Genomic DNA, 21441 nt, shown 5'->3' with positions numbered 1-21441 from the left:
ACCTGGAAAGCCCACAAATGTTATATATTTAATATGTGTGCATGAGGCCTGGTGTCAAAAGTTGCTATTATAGCTTTGTGCCTGGAGTGGACTTACTAGGCTTCGAGCCCCAGTTCATTTGTTTTCCCTGTTCTCAGTAAAGGGGAGGCTGGGGTGCATGTCCCCTAGGAGTTCCTGAGGGTGGTGGGTGGCTGGCACTGGGTCCCTCTGGGAACTGGGGGGGACCCCAGTCACCCGCTCTTGTCCTCAGGTGTCACTGTGAGCTGAAGGTTGTGTGGGGGCCCTTGCGTCCCCTGCCCGCTGCTGCCGGGAGCTGTGGGAGAAAGCGGCATCTGAACCAGCCTTAACCCAAGTGACCTTGCAGCACTAGCACTGGCCGTGGCTGTAGCCAAGAGGAATTTCCAGTGTCTGGAAACAATTGCTTTGAAGCTAACATTACAAGTTAAAGTCCTTTATTTCTATCAGATATTTAGCACCCATTTCAAGTGTGAGTCGTGTGTTCTGTCTGGGTCTGACTTGGCTTTTCTTCCCGGCTCAGAACCATTTGGTCCTTGGAGGTGTGTGGTTGCTTCCATGAAGGAAACCTCAGGGGTGCAGGAGGACTTGGGCAGGCCACAGGTGCGGATCCCTCAGCAAGGTTCAAAGCAGCTCCCTGGGCAGCGTTTATTAACAGATTATTTCTGCACAGATCACTTAGCTCTGATCACTGGTCTCACAGCCTGGACCTTTCTGGCAGGATTTCTGGTTGGTCACAAATGAATGTCCTCCACCACATAAAAAAGAGCAGCATGTTTTCTTTTGATTTTATTCTAAATTTCTATTCATATATTTGTTCCTAAACCAGATGGGAATTGGTGTCTATGTATCTATTTCTCCACCCTTATACACATAAATACATGTGCAGTTGTGAATACATTCACCCAGTGCTTTCAGACACACAGTTCACAGACCCTTTTTGAAGATCTCATGGTGGTATGATTATGTATCCAAAAGTTGGATGAGGGTAAGGTAGGCTACACTGTTCAGATCATTCATTGTTGGCTTTAGTTCATAAAAACACAAACCTTAAAAAAGTTCAAAGTATCCAAAATGGTCTTCAGTCATTTTCTCAGGCTCCCTAACCTCTTGTACCAGTGGTTAGAGGTGGAGTCCCAGGGTGGGGGTGGGGTGTGGGGCAGGGGCCTGCCGGCCACCTCAGAGGATGCGGCAGGTAGAAGACCGGGGTGCTGGGCCGCCGTTGCAGATTTCTGTGCCCGCTGCAAGAGAAGACAGACGGTGAGCGAGGACCACGAGTGGCCCAGCGCCTCCACTCGCCCTGCAGGGGGAAGGGCAGGGCAGGGGCTGGTCTGCCTAAGCCGATTAGCCCAGCCGATCCTAATTTAGTTCCTGATGACGCTCCAGCAGTGGCCTCGCAGCTGGCTGGTTTCTATGGGTTCTCTTCCCTGCGGACATTTCAGAGAATGGTGATGACAGTCGCAGAGCACAAACAAGGCTCGGGGATTCTGATTTGGGGGACACTGGCTGGTCACAGTGAAGCCGTGCTCCCACAGTGCTGGGGGTGGGGTGGGGAGGTGACCAAGCTCTGCACCTGGGACGGGAACACCACGCGTGCTGACCCCTAGCTTGCTTCTTAGGTTCCATGGGTCTGCTGTTTGAGCTCTGAGGCTGGCGTGGGAGGGTAGATAGTTTATGAGCTACTTAAGAGGGAACTGCTGATTGATGGGAACAGAGGAGCTGTTAAGAGTTGGCTTTCCTCCCCTTTATAAAGGTGACTTCCTTCCAGAATCCCTGAGTCGGACCCCGAGCAGGCCCTTTCAGACCGGGCTCATCAGCTGCACTGAGTCAGCCAGCCCGTTCCTAGGGGATGGGCCTCCATCTGGTGGGGTGGCCGTCTGTGCAGCCCGGAGTCCGGGTACACTGACCACAGGGCTGCCTTGTCCAGACAAGTGTCCCCTCACACCCGCCCCCTGCAGGCCAGGGCCAGGCCGCGTGGCCTTGGTTGAGGCTGGAGTGGAGCCCAGACCTTTCTTGGCCGTCGTCTCCTCTTTCTTCTGGTCCTCCAGGGCCTTCACCTTGGCTTCGTACTCATCGGCCAAAGCCTTCCACTCCTTCCTGTTGTTCTGCAGCCGGTCAAACATGGGCAGGATCTCCTCGTGGAAGCGGGAGAACTCCTGGAAAGGAAACAAGTCAGACCACACCCCCAGCGTCTCCTGGGCAGGATGGGCCGGAGGTGGGGTGGTTAGAGAGGCCACATCCCCAGCAAAGACCTAACAAGGGAGAAAGCCTTGTGGTTTGTTTCCTTGAGGTTGGAACAGGAGCTGCGGGGTGAGGTCCTGAAGAATCGAGTAGAAAACATCCAAGCAGAAAGGACATTCCCTAGCAGGGGGCTGAGAAGGCCGGGCAGACATGCGGGTCCCGGGGCCCCTTCACCCTCACTCATACATCGCATGTCACCTTCCTGGGGCCCCTTCACCCTCACTCATGCATGGCATGTCACACAGAGCACATGCTCACACTGAACACCTGGACACACAGGCTGTGCGGGTAGATGGAGGCAGGGATGGCCTGGGAGGGAGGGCCTGGTGGGCCCCGGTGGTGACAACCAAAGGACCAGCACATGTGTCCTGGCACTCACAGACCCCAGCCCCTGGTGGAGGCAGAAAAGGGAGCTGGTGCTTCAGTAAAGCGAAGCACAAGGCCTCGGGGGCGGAGGTGGGGAGTGGGACAAGCCAGTCAGAACCCAACACCCTTCTTGGAGTATGGGGTCTGCCCCCGAGACTGCAGCAAACAGTCGTGGCAGCTGACCTTCCAGAGGGCTCTGCCCCCACCCCTTGGTCAGTCCCCAGAGCCGAGGTCCAGCAGCTGCCCCAGGTCCTTGGCTTGCATCCCACTACCCCCAGCTCTGCCCAGGTGTTTGCGGGGTCGGGCGTGCCCAGGTGGCGGCTAGACCACCCCCGTCTTCCCAGGGCTCAGACCCTGAATGGATGCACCACACATACCCTGCAGTTAGTGCCTTGACAGCATTGTGCGGGCCCTGCATGGGGGTGCCTTTAGATGGGGTTTGGGAAGGGATGTTTGGGGTGTGACGTCAGGGTGTGCAGGAGGACGTTCTGGGAGGGAGAGATTGGGGTGGGAAATTTCATGATCCTTCTGAGGAAATGACAGGGAGGGGATCCCCTTGGGGTGAGACTGACGATTTTGAGTTTAAGTGCAGATTTGAGGGGGGAGGAGCCCCACAGCAGCCCCCGCCTCACCCCTCCCCTGCAAGCCCAGCCAGGCCCTGGGCTGTCCTGCTCACCTTGTACACGAACGTGCACACGAAGTCGATGAAGCCGACCTGCAGCTTGGGGAGCTCGGCTGCCTTGTTCCGGTCCATCATTGGCTTAAGGAGGAGCAGGGACACCCTCACTCATACATCACATGCCTCCCTGAGCCCCAGGACTCAGCCCCACCCCCACCTGATGAACCTGTCCATGTAGGGCTTACCTTAGAAGGGAAACCCGGGACCCAACACTCCCCTCCAAGACACTGCGCCATTCTGGGGAGCTGCCCTAGGTGGCGCTGGGCCCCTGACCCGCCAGCCCCGGTGTGGAGCCTGGAGCCAAGTTCCTCTGGCTCCCCCATGAGCTATCCATGGTCCTGACCCAAGACCTGACCCACAACTCCTAAGGGGCAAAGCCCAGATATTCTGAAGGAACTGATTTAGTGTCCAGCCTCTGGACAGCCCCTCTGAGCTGCCTCCTGGCAGTCTCTTCCTCACAGCTGCCCACTGTCTGGAGCTCAGCGTGCTGCAGTGAGTCATGCAGGACCCTAGTGTCCTAGCCTGGGGAGACAGACAGGCTGCCTGTCCTCCCACCAAGATTCGGGGTTGGTCAGGGCACCCTTTCCTGTAGTCTGCACCTGGCCCCGGGCCTTCGCAGCCCCATGCTCAAAGAGCTCTTCAGAGGCTGGAGTTGGCCTGTGAGACCAAACCTTCCTCTGTCTCTTCTGCTCATTGTTGGGCAGTGCTTGTGTCCTTGTCCCCATGCAGGTGCCAGTTCAGTCTAGCAACAGATTCCTGATCCCCACATTGCTGACCCAAAGATCCTGGCATCCTGTGGGCCTGTGGGCAGATGGAGCTCCAGGTACACCAAGTCTGCCTCCCTCTCTCACCTCCACTCCTGTGAGGTCTGGTGACTGTGGGCACAGGTCCAAGCCCCCGTGTCCTTCCAGTAGTGGGCAGTCCTGCTCTGCACACCACCCCAGCCCTGCCGCACACTCCCCACCTCGGCTACTCCCTCCACAGCTACAGCCACATCCAGGTGAGCCCTGGACTCTGGCCACCACTCCCCCGCCCAGCACTCTCCCCGTGGGCCAGGCCTGCCCCACCCTGAGCCTCCCTGGAGCAGCTCGCAGCCACATAGGGGCTCACTGCAGAGCTGCCTGGGCCCATGGGGGCTCTCAACCAGGAGCCGCAGCCTGGCTCCGCGGCTTCAGCAACAGCTGTCCACCTCTGCAGGGCATCACCTCTTTACCCAATCCCTGTATTTCCACAACTTTACCCAGATCCAGGCTCATGTCACATGACCCCACAAAGTGAGAGTTAGGCCCCAGGATTCCAGAACCCCTGGGGGTCCCCAGTCTGCACCCAGCCAGGCCTGAGGCTCCCAAGGACCGAGACAGCTGTTGAGGATACTGGAAGCGACACTCACAATGGGCTGCTGATCCAGAACTGTCCTCTCCAAGTCCCCTTGTTCCCAGAACTCAGCTGCCACCAGCAGAGCGACCTGAAAGGCACACAGAAGGCAAGCACCCGGTGGATTCAGCGCTTGGTCAGATATTGTCCTGAGATCCTGCCAGGATGGCCAGGGCCCTCGGCCTTCTGTGCCCCAGACTGGTGGCCCTACTACTGAGGCTACATTGCTGTGGTACCCAGGAGCCTCTTCCAGCGTGGCAGCTCTGGCTGGGCCCCAGAGCTGGGCAGCCACGCTCGCCTCACCTTGCAGACAAGAGGGGCTATTTCCCTACCCCAGGCCCCACTTAGATGCAACCCCATGCAGACTGGCAAGATGTCTGGGGACCCATGTGACTCTGACCTTGCTCTGAACTTCCCAGGGCTTGGTGATGGCAGACAGGTCACACGCCGTCATCATCATGGCCCTGTGGGCAGATGGAGTTCCAGGTATGCCCAGCCTGGCCTCCCTCCTTGCCCTCCACCCCTGCAAGGCCTGGTGTCCCTGGGGGCACAGATCCAAGCACCAGTGTCCTTCCAGTAGTGGATGTCCTACCCTGCACACCACTCCAGCCCTCCCCTGTCACCCCAGGCCGCCAGGGATGAAAGCCAGCAAGTGTTTCTTGGGGGCCAGTGATTTACACATATCTCCTCATTGGGCCACTGGGACAGGCCTGGGGCTGGACTAGTTCTGAATCTCCACTTTGCAGATGAAGGAATGGAGGCTCATAACGTGAGCAAATTATTTAATTGTGGACTCGGCCTGTCTGATCCCAAATCCTGCAGCCTCCCCGGAAATGAGAGCAGCTGGGGTGGGGGCATGGACGCTGTCCAGAAGTGAGCTGCCCAGGCTCTGGGCTCCTAGTCTGGCCCATGGAGCTTTGCAGGAGGCACTGCAATCGAGGGGTGAAGCCGCCCGTTCTGCTCACATGACGATCTCCTTCCTTGTGGTCTCCAGGGACAGGTATTCCACCCAGCTCTTCCTGTCCTCGTAGTTCTTGGACTCATCCACAATTTTCTGGAACATCGTCCTCTTCCTGAACCCGAAGGACAAAGTGAGGGAGTCGACCCCTCCCTCCCACCCACGCAGGACCCTGCCAACTTGTCCTCCTTGGTCTGAGCTCCACCCACCCTCCAAGAGAGGAACCGAGGCCGGAGTCCAGGCCTGGGGTCCGGAGGTGGGGCACGTGTCTGGGGCCCCAGGTACCCCTCTGCCGGCTCCTTCCCAACAGGGCCCTGGGGCGCCAGCGGGGCGGGGGGCGGCACCCACTTGAAGTAGAGCGCCAGGTCCGTGGCGATGATGGCGATGTCCATGAGGTGGATCACGTGCTCGTGCTGCCGCCGGTTCAGGTTCTGGTAGATGTTCAGGGTCTGCCGGCGGGGGGCGCTCCCGTCACAGCCGCGCCCACTTCTGTGCCTGTCCCCACCTCCCTCCTGGAGGCTGCCCATCTGTCCCTCCCCGTGTCGCTGGCCATGTTCTACCCAAGGGTCATGGGCCCCAGACGCTGGTGGCCCCATATTGCACTGGGGGGGGGCGTCTAACAGCCCACCTCCCCTCAACACCTGGGATATGAGCCCCCGCCCCCAGGGGGCATTTCCAAACTGGAACCACCAGACAGTCCCATCGCCCCCTCGCTTCTCATCAGCCCTGCCTCCCTTCTCAGCCCAGAGCATGTGGCGTGGTCGCTGGCAGTGGAGGAGGGGTGCGGGCACAGGTCAGCTGGCCTGCAACTAGGGAGAGTGAGGGGAGGACACGGACCTCCTCGGAGAGAAGGAACTTCCCGAACTCCAGGTGGTGTCGTTCCAAAATCGAGGAGCCGTGGAGCTTGGCTAAAGGGTTCTGGGACCTGTCACAGAGGTTTGGCTAAGAACAAGCAGTGGGCAGAGGCCCCAGGGCAGCCCGTGTGCCCAGCACCCCAGGGAAGGGGCAGCACCCTCAGAGGCCCCAGGACGCGCGCCTACTTCATCTGGTACAGGTTGTTGGTGCCCCGATGGTCAATGTCGTGGCACAGGCCTGCGGTCACCATGGCAAAGGCCTCCAGGTCTGTGTAGTAGCTCTTCAGCTTGCCCGTCTGCAGAGACAGGCGCCCAGATTCCTCCTGCCCACCTCCCTTCCTGCCCTGCCTGGCCCCCTGGGAGCTCAGCTGAGCCAGCAGCCCCTCCCCAGCTCGCGTGCCCGCACCGCTTCCCGCCTTGAAGGCCCCGCCTTCAGGCTCCCCGCCCCGGGCGCCGCTGTGGGGGGCAGGCGGCTCCTCCCAGCTCCGATCAGACAGGGTGCCCTCTCCCCACCCCTACCCCGTCCACGCACCATGAGCAGCGTGAACATGGTCTGGGCCACGTTGAAGCCGTGGCGCCAGTTGTGGTAGGTGATTCTCCTGTAGCCCTTGCTCACGGAGAACAGGAACCGCACCAGGACCTGCGGGAGGTGAGACACGGGGTCCAGGCACCGCAGTGCCCAGTTCCAGCGACGCATTTCCAGCTGACGGCAGTGCGAAAGGCTCACGTCCCTCCCCGCCCCGTGGCCCTCCTGTCCACGGGCCTCCAACCGCCTTCCTGGAGGCACCTCGGGGTGGACGAGGGGTGGACCGGGGCAGGGGGGCGCAGGATGGGTGGAAGGGGTGCGGATGGGGGCGGGGCGGAGGAGGGGCACGGAAGAGGGGCGGGCAGTGGGCGCGCTGGGGGCGGGCCGGGAGTGGATGAGGGGGGACAAGGGGGCGGACGCGGGGCGAAGAGGGGCCGACGGGGGGTGTGCGGACGGGGGTGGCAGGGAGCCAGAAGAGCGGAGCTGAGGCCGAGAACAGCTCCAGTGTCCACAGGATGCCTGGGGCCTCCATCCTTGTTGCCAAACCTCGGGTCTGGAAAGGATCCCAGGCGAGGGGCCTGGAATGTTTTAGAAGAAAATGTCCATTTCAGCCATGGGCATCTGAGTGGGGCAGGATGTGTGGGCACCGGGCACAGTGGTGGAGAAAGAGGTGGTTGCTGAAGGTCCAGAGGTTGAGGGGCAGCAGGAGGGTGAGCCTTCCTCTGAAGGGCAGTTGCATTTGGATGATAGAACGTGGGCTCAACGGAGCTTCTTACTGCTTCCACAGCGTTTTTAGGGCCAGAAATTATTTGGAATTCCTGCATTCTGTTAGTATATTCTATAATGTATTTCTTTTGTGTTTTCCCTTAGTTTTTTGGGCAGCGTCTTAGAAAATGCCAGACTGCTGCGCTTGTCTGGACCGTAATGTAAGATGTTCTCTGACTTGACTTAGGGAAGCAGATGCTCCCTAAATGTGGATGCAGGCAGAAGCCAGAAAGCCACAGGGAAGCAGCAGAGCTGGGAAGGTGGACCCTGCTCCCAGGGACCAGCCCCAAGGGGCCCGCTGTGCTCACACCTACAGGGCACCGTGTGCTTTCTGCGCAGGTGCTGGGCTGCTTCTGCTGGGCCCCCTGCTCCTGACACCAGACCCCCGCTGCTGCCCAGTGATGTGTGATCAGACTGCCTGCAGCACAGGCAGTATCACAGACTGTGTATCACACTCTCCTTCCGTCCGTCCATCCAGTGATGTAGTCTCCACACACTTGCTGTGTGTATTTTGCTGGCCTGCACTGTCCATTCTGCGTGGACATGGCTTGCCCCCAGACTTCCTGTGGGAACTGGGATCCCGACCATCTCTCTCTGACCTCCTGGGAGAGCTGGAACCCTGGATCACAAATGAGCCCTCACCTCCTGGGGGATCTGGAACTTTCGAACCACACCCAGCTCATAGTACATCTGGATACCGCATTTGACCAGCTCCAGCTCTGTGCACTCCAGGTCCGAGAAGTGGAACTCATAGATGTCAAACTTGGCGGGCCCTGGCAGGACTTCCTTCTGTGGGAGGGACAGTGGGGCTGAGGGGCAGGCCCGCCGGAGCCCTGCCTGCTCCTTGGCTTCTCTCAGGAGCCTCTGTCCAGCCTCAGATACGCCAGGTGTCTCTTAACTTTGGCCTGCAGCCTGAGGCACTCTCAGCCCCTCCTGGTTCACCCCTTTCCTCTCCCCTTCTCCCACAGGTGGCCCAGCAGCAAGAATGTGCCTGCTGGGCAAGTGAAGTCGTGAGGGAGATGCGAAGATACACACATGCGTGGGCACACGCCGAGATCAACAAGGACATGTGAATACACAGGCGCGTGGGAGGACACACAGACACACAGGATCACAGTGACGGGCGTGTTCGGCACAAACGCCACAGGACCACCCTCTGCCACCTAGGGGGGTGGTATCTCCCCTTGCTCAGGGCTCCTCGCCACCCCCCCACCCTGGGCAGGGCCGGACTCTGACCAGGATTTTCCCCAGCTCGTCCTCCTCGCAGTCGGCGGGCTCCTTCCCGAGGCGTTCTCTTGTTGGCTGGGAGAGAAGATGTATGAGACGGTGACGGTGTCAGCTGCCCCCCTCATGGCTGTGGGACAGGGTGACCCCTCGGGGAGCCCCAGCCGGAGCCTCTGGCCTCAGAGACCATGGCGGTGGCCTCGGGCCGGCTCTTGTTCCCTCCGCACCAGTCCCAGCTCTCCACCTGGACGATGGTGGTTGAGCCCTCACACAGCACGACCGGAAGGGCTGGGATCTCTGCTGGGGGCGTGCGGCCGGGCAGGGAGCCCCCGGCGGTGCAGCATGTGCAGGTCTAGGCCACACCCCGCCCCCGTGGGCGCGCCGGACGCACCAGGATCAGCTGGATCTCCTCCCTGTCGCACCGCACGTGGTACAACACCATGTCCTGGGCGATGTCCTTGCGGTTCTCCAGCTTGTTCATCTTGTCGTAGGTGTCAGTGTTCAGCGCCGACCACCCCAGGAACTGCGTGAGGGACTGCAGGCGCACATCACCTCATGGGCGCCTCGGGGCACCCCCGGGGCGGGCTCCCAGGCCTGGGCCCCACCACCCAGGGGCCGCCTCTGGAACCCCACCTCCATCAGGACTTCATCCTGCTCGTCGAAGGGCTTCCCGTCCTTCCTGTTGTAAAATGTTGCGACCCCCACGATCTCCTCCTTCTTGTTGACGATGGGCATGGAGAGGACGTTCTTGACGACCCACCCAGAGTCATCCAGAGGCCCCGCCTGCGGCGAGAGGTGTCCAGAGCTGACCGCTGCCCTGGGTCCGACCCTGGCCTGTGCCTGCTTGTCACCCAGGGAGCATGAACATCGCTTCTTCTGCCCTCAAAGGGCAGAGGCTGGGTCCCTGCTTCCGTCTGTTGGCCCACCATGCCTGCGAGCTGGCGGTGACCTCTTCCTGGAAGAGGCGGAAGATGTCCACCAGGACGCCTCACCGCTCGAGTGCTGTAGTCACATCGGTTCCCGCTCTTGGAGCCCCCCCGCTTCCCCCCTCCCCTGCCGCTTGACCGGATGCTCTGCTGCCAAGTTCCCAATAATTGCTGAACAAGGGGCCTGGCATTCCCCCAGGCCCCACAGACAGCGTGGTGGGTCCCCGTTCACATTCCACTCATGGTTAGCCAGTGAAATATGGACCCTGGCCAGTTCCTGGAGGAGGCCCTGAAAGATAAAGCCCAGTTCCACAGTCCACATGACCTGGGCCTCCTTCGGGAAAGAGCCCACCCTGCTCGTGTGTCCCCAGACGGAGCAGACGTGAACCCTTGCCACTGCAACCACCCAACCAGCCGACCTGAGTGCACAGAACACGCTTTGCTGGTGTTAGCCTGTGAGATCTGAGGTTGTTTCTTAAGCAGCAAAAATGAATTCAGCTCATCACTTCTGAATCACAACATCTTTTTTCCTAAAGTACGGTACACATTCCATTAATGAATAGACAGATACCTGAAAATTGAACATTTCATCGGCAGGGGCATTCATAATGTTACAGATCTGAAAAAGGATCAGAAATACAATTTCACTTGAAGTGGCCAAATATAGAGTATGATTCTAAAATAGACTGTCCAATCTGATGAGCTTCTGTGTAGGCAAAGCTGGGGCACACAGGCCTGTGGGGAGGACTGGGGTGCCATGGGTCAGGGGCAGGGCTCTGGGGGACTCACAAAGCCACTTTCTGCCACGTAGGTTGGAAGGCCGCTGGCAAGGGCCCAGTGGTCGGCCGGGGGCGAGCTGTGGGGAGAGAAGCAGGGGGTGGATGGGCAGGCGCTCGGGCGTGTGTGTGCCGATTCCCTTCCCCGGCGCCAGGTGGGTGTGGGAAGCAGGCAAAGACTTGAAGAAGGGGAGGGCAGGCCAGGGCTGGGTCTGGGGACACCTGAGCTGCGTTGTGCCTCCTTCTCTGCCCGTGAGGAGGACCCCGCCCTGCAGGAAGCCCCCCGTCTTCCTGGGAGCCACAGGCATTCCCCCCCGCAGGCTTGGCTCTGGGTCCTGCTCCCTGCGTGAGCCCCGCGGGGCAGGGTCCTAATGGGGTTCTGGGGCTTGTGCAGCTGTGTGGCTGTGGGGCTGGAAGTGACCAGCTGCCACCCCTGGTCTCTCCAGGCTGCCCTCACCTCCACTGGCTCTGCTGCCCGCTGGGCTGGTCCCTCCCGTCCCACCCTCCGCCCCCAGCTGTGCAGTGTTGTGCCTCCCTGGAGACTCCGCCTGCGGGCTGACCGGGTGAGCCAAGATGAGACCCTAAGGGCCTCAAAGGCCAGTCACTGCTGACAGGACCACGCGGACAGTCCCGCTGAGCCTTGAGTCCACAGCAATGTTCGTGGGACATCAGGCCTCCTCGTGACCCCAGGCATTTCCTCCCAGACTGTTGAGTCAGCCTCCCTCCGCACTCTGTCCTGCCTCACCCCACAGCGCTGGGAGCGTCGACGTGCGTGGGGGTGAGCTGGGGCCTCAGACTCCGCCGTGATGGGCCCTCAGCCCCGTCCAGCCTGGGCCCTCTGGTAACACTTCTCAGAACCCTGACACTTACGGGATGACCTTGATGTCTTCCTTGCCGTGGAGGATGTAGTCGATGACTTTGTAGAAGAGGATTTCCTGAGAAGCAGACCGCAGCAGGCATGAGGGGCTCCCCAATGGGAACCCCACCACACACCCCACACCCACACACACGAGACACCACATGAGCCCACATACTGACACGCAGGCACACAGGTGAACTGCACACACACGTGGACCAGCACTGTCTGACCTGGGACACAAGTCTTTCTTCCCTCCAGCCATGTCCCCCCCACACACTGGCCTCTATCCGTCACACAAGTGCGTGCAGCTGAGCCAGGCCTGTGTGTCTCTCTCTCTCTCACACACACACACACCTGTCCCTCCCATATAACTGGGACAAGTTGTGGTCACAGCCAGCCTTTCTGCAGAGATTCCCACATGTACTTGGCACACAGAACCCCTGGAGTTCCTGAGACAGCCTGTTGTCGCCCCACTTGACAGGAGGGGAAATTGAGTCACAGCTCTGATGTGTGACCCCGGCTGGATGCACAGCGTGTGGCTGAGGTATCTGCACACGTCCCTACCCCGCTCGCACCCCCACGCAGCCCTGCTTGGGCAGATGTTAGAGCGATCTAAGAACAGGGCAGCAGGTCTGCTCAGCCAGAGCAGATGTTGGTCAGTAAACCAGGCTGACAGCCCTCGTCATGACCAGGCCTGGCTCTTGGCCCCAGAGCGCTGCAGGGGGCTGTTGCTGGGGAGACGTCCTCAGGGGCCTGCCCTCTAGAGCGGTCAGAGAGCCAGGCAGCCCTCCACCCTGTCCTTGCCTCGCCACAGCCTCCTGAGCCTTCCCTCCCACCTGGTCAGCTGGGGCAACCCCTCCCCTCAGGGAAGCTGGGCCAGGAAACCGGGTGCAGGGCAGGCCTGTGCCCCTGCCTGCGACTTACTCGGCCGTCAGGTGTGCGGGGGCCTGAGTACGCCTGGGCCTCTCCCATCAGCACGGGCCACACGTCAAAGAATTCCTGGAAGAGAAGAGAAGGGAGCGGGGCATCGAGTCAGCGGCGGAGCAGGACGAGGCGGGCCGGGGGCCTGAGGGTGCTCGGGCCTCACCTTCTCCTTGGTCATGTCCAGGAGGCCCACCGAGTACCGGTCACAGTTCAGATAGGCCCGAACAGTGTAGAAGGCCTTGTGAAACTGCCTCTCGATGTCTGTCAGCTCCTCAAACACCTTGTTGGCCGACCACAGCAGCACCTGGGGGAGTGGCACAGTGTTGGGTCCGTGGCCACACCCACCCCCGTCTGCACAGCAACACCTGGGTGAGGGCTGTCACACCTGAGACACGCACTTCCACACGTGCACACGGAGCCCGGGACACAGACAATGGTGCCCCGGGGACAAGGACAATGATGCCCCAGGGACGTGGACAGTGGCGCCTCTCCCGGCATCTCTGCAGGGTGCCAGCACCCGAGGTTTGGTCTAGCATGTGGCCCTTGGCTCCCTGCCTCAGGGTCTCCGGAAGCTTTCCCACAGGTAAGTTCTCCAGGCTTTGGCCACATCCCTGCCACTCACTCCTTGGTGCTGGCCTCAGGCTGTGGTGGTGAGTGAATAAGTGAAAATTTAGATCAATTGCCATGACCTTGAAAGGCAGAGATCTGACCAGTCAGCCCTCCACAACTAGCCTGTGAGAAGCTGGGGCTTGAGAACATGAATTTGTTGTTTTCTGGACGTCAGGTGCTTTCGTGGTCTCTGCAAAGCACGTTGAGATCGAGAATGCCCTGACGCGCTCCAGGAGGGCCTGGCCAGACCCTGCCTGGGACATTAACCCCCAGCCGGGCCTGGCTGCTGTGCAGGGTCAGCCTCTCCCCTGACCTCCTCAGCCACGGCCCCGGGCCAGCCCCTCTAGGCCCCACTCCTTCACACACAGTCACCGCCTCCCTGCCTTCTGACCTGTAAGGAGGGCGGCCTGGTGCCCGGTCCCTCCTCCTCCACCGTGAGGAGCCAGCCTCCTTGCCTGGCTCCCTCCCTGCCACTTTGTGAGTGTGTGTGGCAGTGTGTGCATCTGAGAGTGAGTGTGTGCGTGTCAGTCCCCTGTGCCTCTACCCTCAGAGACCTGCTGAACTCCTTGGTACCAGTCCTGGTGGGAGCAGAACCCATGTCACAGATGTTGGAGCGGGGCGGTCAGGTGCCCAGGTATGTCATGAACAGCTGAGCTTGGGGGTGGGGGGTGTCTGGGCTGAAAGCCTAATTTTTGAGTCATCTGAGTACTTCAGTTCCCAAACCTGTCCTCTTGGAGAGGGACGGAGTGAGGAGGAAAGGACTCGGGTGTCACAGCACAGCCTCTAGGGGAGACCTCCCTGCAACTCCACCTTGCCCCTCCAGTGCCACAGTCGGACCAAGGGCCAGTCCCCATGCTGGACGCTGCTCTGAAGCAGGTTCTATCATGGCCCCAAGGAAATGGGTGCTCAGCGGGTCAGGCAGTGTGTCCACGGTGGTCTGAAGCCAGGTGTGAGGCCCACCCCAGGCCTCTACCTTCCCCTTCTTCCTGTTTCTCTCTGACTTGAGTCTGGGGTACCGTCTGATGGGATGAGGGCATCTTAGGGGGCACCTGTAGCCATTGCCATACCAGGTTTTAGAGCATTCCAGCCCCCAGGAAGGTCCTCAGCTCCCAACCAACACCCTCATCCCTCCTAGAACTGCTGACCGCTGAGTGTTTTAGAACTTCGTCTAAATGGATTCATGCAGCACCTGTCCCACGCCCGCCCCCCTCTGCCTGTCCCACATCTGTCTGGAGCGGCTCTTCCCAGACCAGTCTGCCCTCCCCGCTCTGTGGGCCCTTGGACTGCTTGTCTGGACTGCTGTGAACTGTGCTGTCTTGGTGGCGCCCCTGGAGCCCCTTCTCTGTCTGAGTGACCAGGAGCCTGTGGTCGGCAGGAGCTGCAGTGTAGCCCTTCACAGATTCATTATGGGTGTTCTTTAACGCTCCAAGATGAAATCTGGGAGGGGCCACCTGGTGACCCTGGAAGTGAGGGGCATCCAGTTGCATTTGGGGACAGATAATGCAGAGGCCTGCACCACCACTGGAATGGGGAGGCTGGCCTGTGAGGCCTAAGCTTATGCTCATACTATGGGGGGGATTTCAGGCTGCCTGGAGGGTAGGGGGCAGATGGGAAAGGTGACCCAGAGGCCCTGGGCAACTTGAGCTCCCAAGGCCCTTATTTAGGGGCAAATTCTTGAATCTTAAAGAATTTTGAGAATCAGTTGTTAAACAAAGCCATTATTCAAGTTAAATAATTAACTTAAAAATTAAGAAAATTAGGGAATTCCCTAGCTGTCCAGTGGTTGGGACTCCACACTGTCAATGCTGAGGGTTTGGGTTTGATCCCTGGTCAGGGAACTAAGATCCCACAAGCCGCATGGTCAAAGAACGGAAAGAAAGAAAAAGGAAGAAATTACATTAAGGCAAAAATAATAAATATGCAAATACATTGTTTCCCCGTCATTTTACTATAGGTGACTGTTATTCTTATGCTTATGGTTTCTGATAGTGGAAAGAAGGTTCACCCTATGATACATCTTCTCCCAGTCGTGTGTCAAGTGACATCAGAGTGGGCGCTGCAGTGACAAAAATTGGCCTGCACTGCCCAGGGGGGCGAGCCCACCCCTCCTTGCTGCCTCCACTCACATGTCCTGACTTCCAAACTCTTCCACGTGTTCACAGATCAGGAATACAAGATAGCTTTGAGCCTGGGTGCTCTTTATGTAGCCTTGTGAATTGGGATGCCTCCCACCTCATCCTGGGAGCAGCAGTGCACATGCTCTGCTTTCATACCAGCCAACGGGTCGTGGACAAAAGCATGGCCTGGGCGGCGTGGAGCCAAAGTTCTGTACACCAGGGGCCTCTCATCCAGCTGGTGCTGCAACATGGGCAGTGGGAATCGCAGCTACAACTGGCCAGTCAGCCTCACACAGCAGATCTGAGAGAAATTCCAACATTCCAGGGCCAAGTCTATGATTTCTTTGTTGTTTCTCTGGCCTCTGACTTAAGTGGCCAAGACACCTTCTAAAAGGGGTTGACGGGAGCCCCTGAGGTGGAGTCCATGGGGAGAGTGATCAGGGCTGATTGGCGGTGGTTCTTGACTGGGGAAGGGGCCTAGGACCCTGGAGAATTGCTAAGGTCTATGCGAGGGAGAGGTGGGCACTGTGCATAGAAGTGCTTTAATTTGCACTTGGGGCTCCCCTACAGCGTGAGGAAGGAGTGGGCACCAGACTGAACTGCAGGCAATGTGGGAGCCAGGCTTTGTTCATTTCAGTCTTTTCTTTTCAAAAAGAGCTGTGAGATAGAGCTGTGAAGTAGAGTTCTTTAAAATGCTGTTCAGAGTGTAAGGTCTCAGAATTGGCTTTCTACTGGGGTTAGGTGACATCTGAGTGGAAATCAAAGTGTTTAATTGAGACATGAATGCCCACTGTTGGAAGTCCCCTTTATAACTCCCACATCTGTACATGCATGTGGTCTGAAGAGCTGGAAACAACGGGTCTCTGGATGGTCGTGTTTCCTAAGTGTCAGGGATTCATTTGCTGGAATGATATTTACTGCCTGCGTTAGGACTGGTACAACTGGACGATAGAACAGACAAAAATCCTTGACTCTTAGATTCATTTTCTACTGTGGGGAGTGCAGGCTAGAACATAAACAAACAAAGCAACCAGATGGTTCATCACAGGGAGATGAGCAAATTCAGGGGGTCCAGCAGGTGGAGGTAGGTTGGGGGAATGCAGGGCTAGAGTGAGGAGGTGCTCAGGTCAGGGGAGATCTGTCTACAAAGGAGCCATGGGATGTATAGGGCAGTGTTCTTGGCAGAGGGACCAGCAAGTCCATAAGCCCTTGAGAGGAGCATGGCTGGGGCAGGATGGTGGAGTAGGGAGAGGTGGGCAGGGGCTGCAGGAGAGGCCCTGAGGGCCCCCCAGTGATAGAGCTTAAGTTTTCAAAGTGTGGCTCTGACTGAGTTGAGTTGGGGTGGCTAATGAGAGAGGCAGAAGGAGCGGGACTGTGAGACAGTATGCTGGAAGAGGAGCTGAAAAGTGAGGATATCCAGAGCAAGGGCTAGGGGCTCAGAACATGACAGGCAGAGAATTAGAAACCGGCTTCTCCTGAGATCCAACTTTCCTGGAAGGAACACAGCCCCCTGGGTGAGATCTGCTGGGGGAAGGTGTGTGTGGTGGGGCAGAGTCCGGAAGATGCCCCCAGACTTGCCTCCCAGGCCCACACCTGGGGTGTGTGGGGTGGGTTTGCATCTTGGCCTCAGGCCACTTCTTGAAGCTGCAGATAAGAAGTTGGGGAAATGTCCTCACAGCAGTTAGGTTAAGGGGCCTGACTGAGAGGAAGCTGAGAGAAAGGCAGCCTCAAAGCCAGGGTAGGATGAAAGCCACTCAGAACCCCTCCCAGGGGGACGGCGAGGCCTCACCAAAGGCAAAAGCGCACACAGCGAGCATATGGGAAGAAATAAGGGCTGGAATTTAATGAAATACTTGAATACTACCATCCAGGAGGTTCAACACACACCAAATGGAATGAATTCAAAGACACCCAGGTTATAATCAAGCTGTCGAAAGATGGAGAGACTCTTGAAAACAGTGAGAGAAGAGACTCATCACATACAGGGGATCCTCACTAAGTTTATCAGCAGATTTCTCATCTGCTCTCATTTCAGCACAAAATCTGCTGAAACTTTGGGGACCAGAAGGCAGTGACCTGGTGTATGGTGGTTTAGTTGCTAAGTCGTGTCCGACTCTTGCAACCCCGTGGACTGTAGCCTGCCAGTCTCCTCTGTCCACGGGATTCTCCAGGCAACTCCACTCCACTGGAGTGGGTTGCCATTTCCTTCTCCAGGGGATCTTCCCATCCCAGGAATCGAGCCTGGGTCTCCTGCATTGCAGGCAGATTCTTTACTGATTGAGCTGGTCTTCCCAACCCAGGGATCAAACCCAGCTCTCCCACGTTGCAGGTGAATTCTTTACCAACTGGGCCACCAGGGAAGCCCAATCTGGTGTATTCAAAGTGCTAAAATTAAACAACAACAACAACAACAAAACAAAAAACCTGTCAATCGAGAATCTTGTATCTGGGAAAACTGCCCTTTAAGAGTGAGGGAGAAATTAAGACATCTCCAGAAAAACAAAAGTTGAGGGAATAAATGACCGCTACAATTGCCCAGCAAGAAATGCCCTCCGGGTAAAATGAAAGGACCTCAGAACCAGAGTTATTATAACAATGAAAACTAAAATATTGCTGAAATAAATTAAAGAAGACATAAATAGTTAGCAAGACATTCTTTGCTTATGAAGTAGAAGACTTAATGTTGTTACAATGTCAATACTATCCAAAGTAACCTACAGGTTCAATGTAATCCCTATCAAAATCTCAATGGTGCTTTTGCAGAAGTATAAAAACACATTCTGGAGTTCATATAGCAACTCAAGAGAATCTTAAATAGTTAAAACAATCTTGAGAAAGACTAAAGCTGGAGGACTCATATTGCCTGATTTCAAAACATAGTACAATCCAACATTAATCAAAACATGATACTAACATAAAGACAGACATATAGACCAATGGAATAGCTTACAGAGTCCAAAAATAAACCCTGGCATATGTGGTCAAATTATTTTTGACAAAAAAAGCTAAGATCATTCAATGGGTAAAGAGTAGTCTTTTCAACAAATGGTGCCAGGAAAACTGGATATCCACAAGCAAAATGATGAAGTTGGACCCTTACCTCACATCATAAGCAAAAATAAACTCAAAACAGATCAAGACCTAAATGTAAGATCTAAAACTATGAACTTAGAAGAAAACACAGGAAAAAAGCTTCCTGACATTGGATTTGGCAATGACTGCTTCAGTTCAGTCACCTAGTTGTGTCCGACTCTTTGCGACCCCATGAACCACGGCACGCCAGGCCTCCCTGTCCATCACCAACTCCTGGAGTCCGCCTAAACCCTTGTCCATTGAGTTGGTGATGCCATCCAACCATCTCATTCTCTGTTGTCACCTCCTTCTCCTGCCCTCAATCTTTCCCAGCATCAGGATCTTTTCAAATGAGTCAACTCTTTGCATCAGGTGGCCAAAGTATTGGAGTTTCAGCTTCAACATCAGTCCTTCCAATGAACACCCAGGACTCATCTCCTTTAGGATGGACTGGTTGGATATCTTAGCAGTCCAAGGGACTCTCAAGAGTCTTCTTGCTTATATCTGATTGCTTAGATGTAACATTATGACTGACAACAAAAGAAAAAATAGACAAACTGGACTTTCTGAAAATTAAAAACTTTTGTGCATCGAAAGACACCATTAACAGAGTCAAAAGGGAGGGAGAAAATATCTCCACAATGGGAGAAAATATTTACAAATCACACATCTGTTAAGAGATTAATACAAAGATTATGCAGAGAACTACTAAAATTCAACAACAAAAGCAAACAACCAGATTAAAAAATGGGCAAAGAAGTTGAATAGACATTTCTCACAAAGAAGAAATACAAATGGCCAATAAACATGAAAAGATGATCAATATCAGTAATCATTAGGGGAATGCAAATCATAACTACAATCGAAACTAACACCCGTTAGGATGACTACTGTTAAAACCGAAACAAAAAATGAGTATTGGCAAGGAAGTAGAGAAATTGGGACCCTTTTGCACTGTTGGTGGGAATGTAAAATGGCACAGACACTTTGGAAAACAATATGGAGGTTTTTTAAAAAAATTATACAGAATTACCATATGATCCAACATTTCCACTTCTGGTCATACACTCAAAAGAGTTGAAAGCTGGATTTCAAAGAGATATCTGTGCACCCATGTTCACAGCAGCATTATTCATAATAGCTAAAATGTTGGAGCAACAAAAGTGTCCATCAACAGATGAACAGAGAAGCAAAAATATGGTATATACATACAATGGTATACTATTCAGCCTTAAAAAGGAATAAAACTCTGAACATGCTCTGACATGGATGAACCTTGAGGACATTATGCTCTGTGCAATAAGCCAGTCACAAAGAGACAAATACTATAGGATCCCACTTATATGAGCTAAAATCACAGAAACAGAGAATAGAATGTGGTTTCCAGGGGCTGGGATGGGGGATCTGGGGAGTTGGTGTTTAAAGAGGATACAGTTCCAATTTGGGAGTCTGTACAGAGTTCTGAAGATGGATGGTGGTGGTGGTTGCCTGATGTGAATGTGCTTAATACCACTGAACAGTAGGTTAAAAATGATTAAGACAGTCACACACACAGCCTGCAGCCCGCACCCCAAATTTTATCTTCCTTTTCTGGGGACTGGTGATAACCATTCTGTTAGGCCTCCTGTTTGGCCCCTGTTTCATCTCTGACAGGGTCCAATAGTTTCAGACTAAATTGCTGTTACTATAAGAATGCAGCATACAGAATTCTGATACATAATTCAGATACAGATACAGATTTCAGATACAGAAACCTGTATACAGATACAGAATACCTCGTCAAGTTAGAACAGGTAGAGAGAGACTTCTGCTCTGCTAGGCAGGACTATGTCCACACACAGCAGGAAGTAGTTACAGAAGGAAGAGACCTCCACCCCAGTTCCCGAAAAGTATCTTGAGTATGCAGTCCCTCAGGGGGGAGTTGCTGGGGAAGCACAAACCGCCCACCCTAGCCAGGCACCACAGTCTCCGTGTGCATGAGTTATTTTATGACAGGAGGTCCTGGTAGTGAACACAGAACGAATAAGCCACCAACTAGGAGAGTTTGGGAAAGGTCAAAAAGAGACACCATGCGTCTGACCACCTGTCAGAACCCTTCCCTCTGGCATTCATCTTGGCTGAGCAATGCGTGCACCACCAGGAAGAACTCTAAGTCACAATGATTGGCCAAAGACAACCTGGAAACTGATCCCATCCCCAAGACTGAGAGCCACGTGGTGGAGCAGTCCTCCTGGTTTCCCTTACCCTGCTGCTCTCTGTGCTCTTTCCCAGCAAATTCTCTTGCTTTGTCAGAAAAAAAGTGTAACAAACTGGCCCCATGCTGTCTTTACACGTTAAGTCCAGACATTCTAGAAGAGCATGAAATTACTATGAGCATCCTCTCTATTACCAAAACCAGTAGTGTGATTGTAAAGAAATAAACATAATGTAATCCATTGTCATTCAAAAAAAACAAAACAAACGAACAAATGAAATATGATTGAGGTAGTAATTTTTTTTGTTATATGTATTTTATCACAAGGAAAATAACTGGGAAAAAAGTAAAGGAATGGAAAAATATATTCCATGCTAACACCAAACAAAAGAAAGCTGAGAGAGCTATGTTAAGTTTATACAAAGCAGAAGAAAAGATTTTTCTTCTTCAGAAGAAAAATTATCAGGAGTAAAGAGGGACATTACATAATGATAAAGCAGTTGTTTCTCCAAGGAGACATTAATCCTTAATGTGTATACACCTAACAGCAGAGCATCAGATTGCATAAAGTAAAAACTAATGGAACTGCAAGACACATAGATAAGTTCACTATTATAGTTGGAGACTTCAGTGTTCTTCTTTCAGTTGATTGATAGATCCTGCAGGCAGAAACTCAGTAAGAACATAGTTGAACTAAACAGCAATGGCTGCAATGAATATCTGTAGACAACTTCATCCAACAACAGCAGAACACACATTTTTCTCAAGGTCACATGGGACATTCACCAATACAGACCATATTCTGGGTCACAAAACATGTCTTAACACATTTAAAAGAATTAAAAATCATAAGAATACATTGTCATACCACAGGGCAATAAACTAGAAATCATTAACAGAAAGATAGTTGGAAAATTCCAAAATAGATTAAACAATACACTTCTAATTAATATATGGATCAA

At 54.9% G+C, this 21441-nt stretch overlaps 1 protein-coding gene across 1 annotated transcript in view; it reads right to left on the bottom strand.

Annotated features, from left to right (window-relative positions):
* Positions 1-795: 795 nt before the first annotated feature.
* Positions 796-21441, bottom strand: part of PDE6B (phosphodiesterase 6B) — a 29018-nt gene continuing 8372 nt past the window's right edge. Inside the window, exons 4-22 of the mRNA XM_043905896.1 lie at positions 12651-12791; positions 12488-12562; positions 11575-11639; positions 10718-10784; positions 10500-10547; positions 9636-9785; positions 9394-9537; positions 9015-9080; positions 8421-8567; positions 7020-7127; positions 6674-6783; positions 6471-6558; positions 5982-6082; positions 5641-5748; positions 5076-5139; positions 4692-4766; positions 3299-3382; positions 2024-2171; positions 796-1256 (exon numbers count right to left, since the gene is read on the bottom strand). Coding sequence (XP_043761831.1) covers positions 1195-1256; positions 2024-2171; positions 3299-3382; positions 4692-4766; positions 5076-5139; positions 5641-5748; positions 5982-6082; positions 6471-6558; positions 6674-6783; positions 7020-7127; positions 8421-8567; positions 9015-9080; positions 9394-9537; positions 9636-9785; positions 10500-10547; positions 10718-10784; positions 11575-11639; positions 12488-12562; positions 12651-12791 — 1851 coding nt within the window. The 3' untranslated portion in view covers positions 796-1194. The remainder of the gene's footprint in view (positions 1257-2023; positions 2172-3298; positions 3383-4691; positions 4767-5075; positions 5140-5640; positions 5749-5981; positions 6083-6470; positions 6559-6673; positions 6784-7019; positions 7128-8420; positions 8568-9014; positions 9081-9393; positions 9538-9635; positions 9786-10499; positions 10548-10717; positions 10785-11574; positions 11640-12487; positions 12563-12650; positions 12792-21441) is intronic.

This window comes from Cervus elaphus, chromosome 6 (genome assembly GCF_910594005.1).
Source record: "Cervus elaphus chromosome 6, mCerEla1.1, whole genome shotgun sequence".
NCBI lineage: Eukaryota > Metazoa > Chordata > Mammalia > Artiodactyla > Cervidae > Cervus > Cervus elaphus.
The sequence above is the reverse complement of the archived record's forward strand: the minus strand, read 5'-3'. Positions and strand labels throughout refer to the sequence as shown.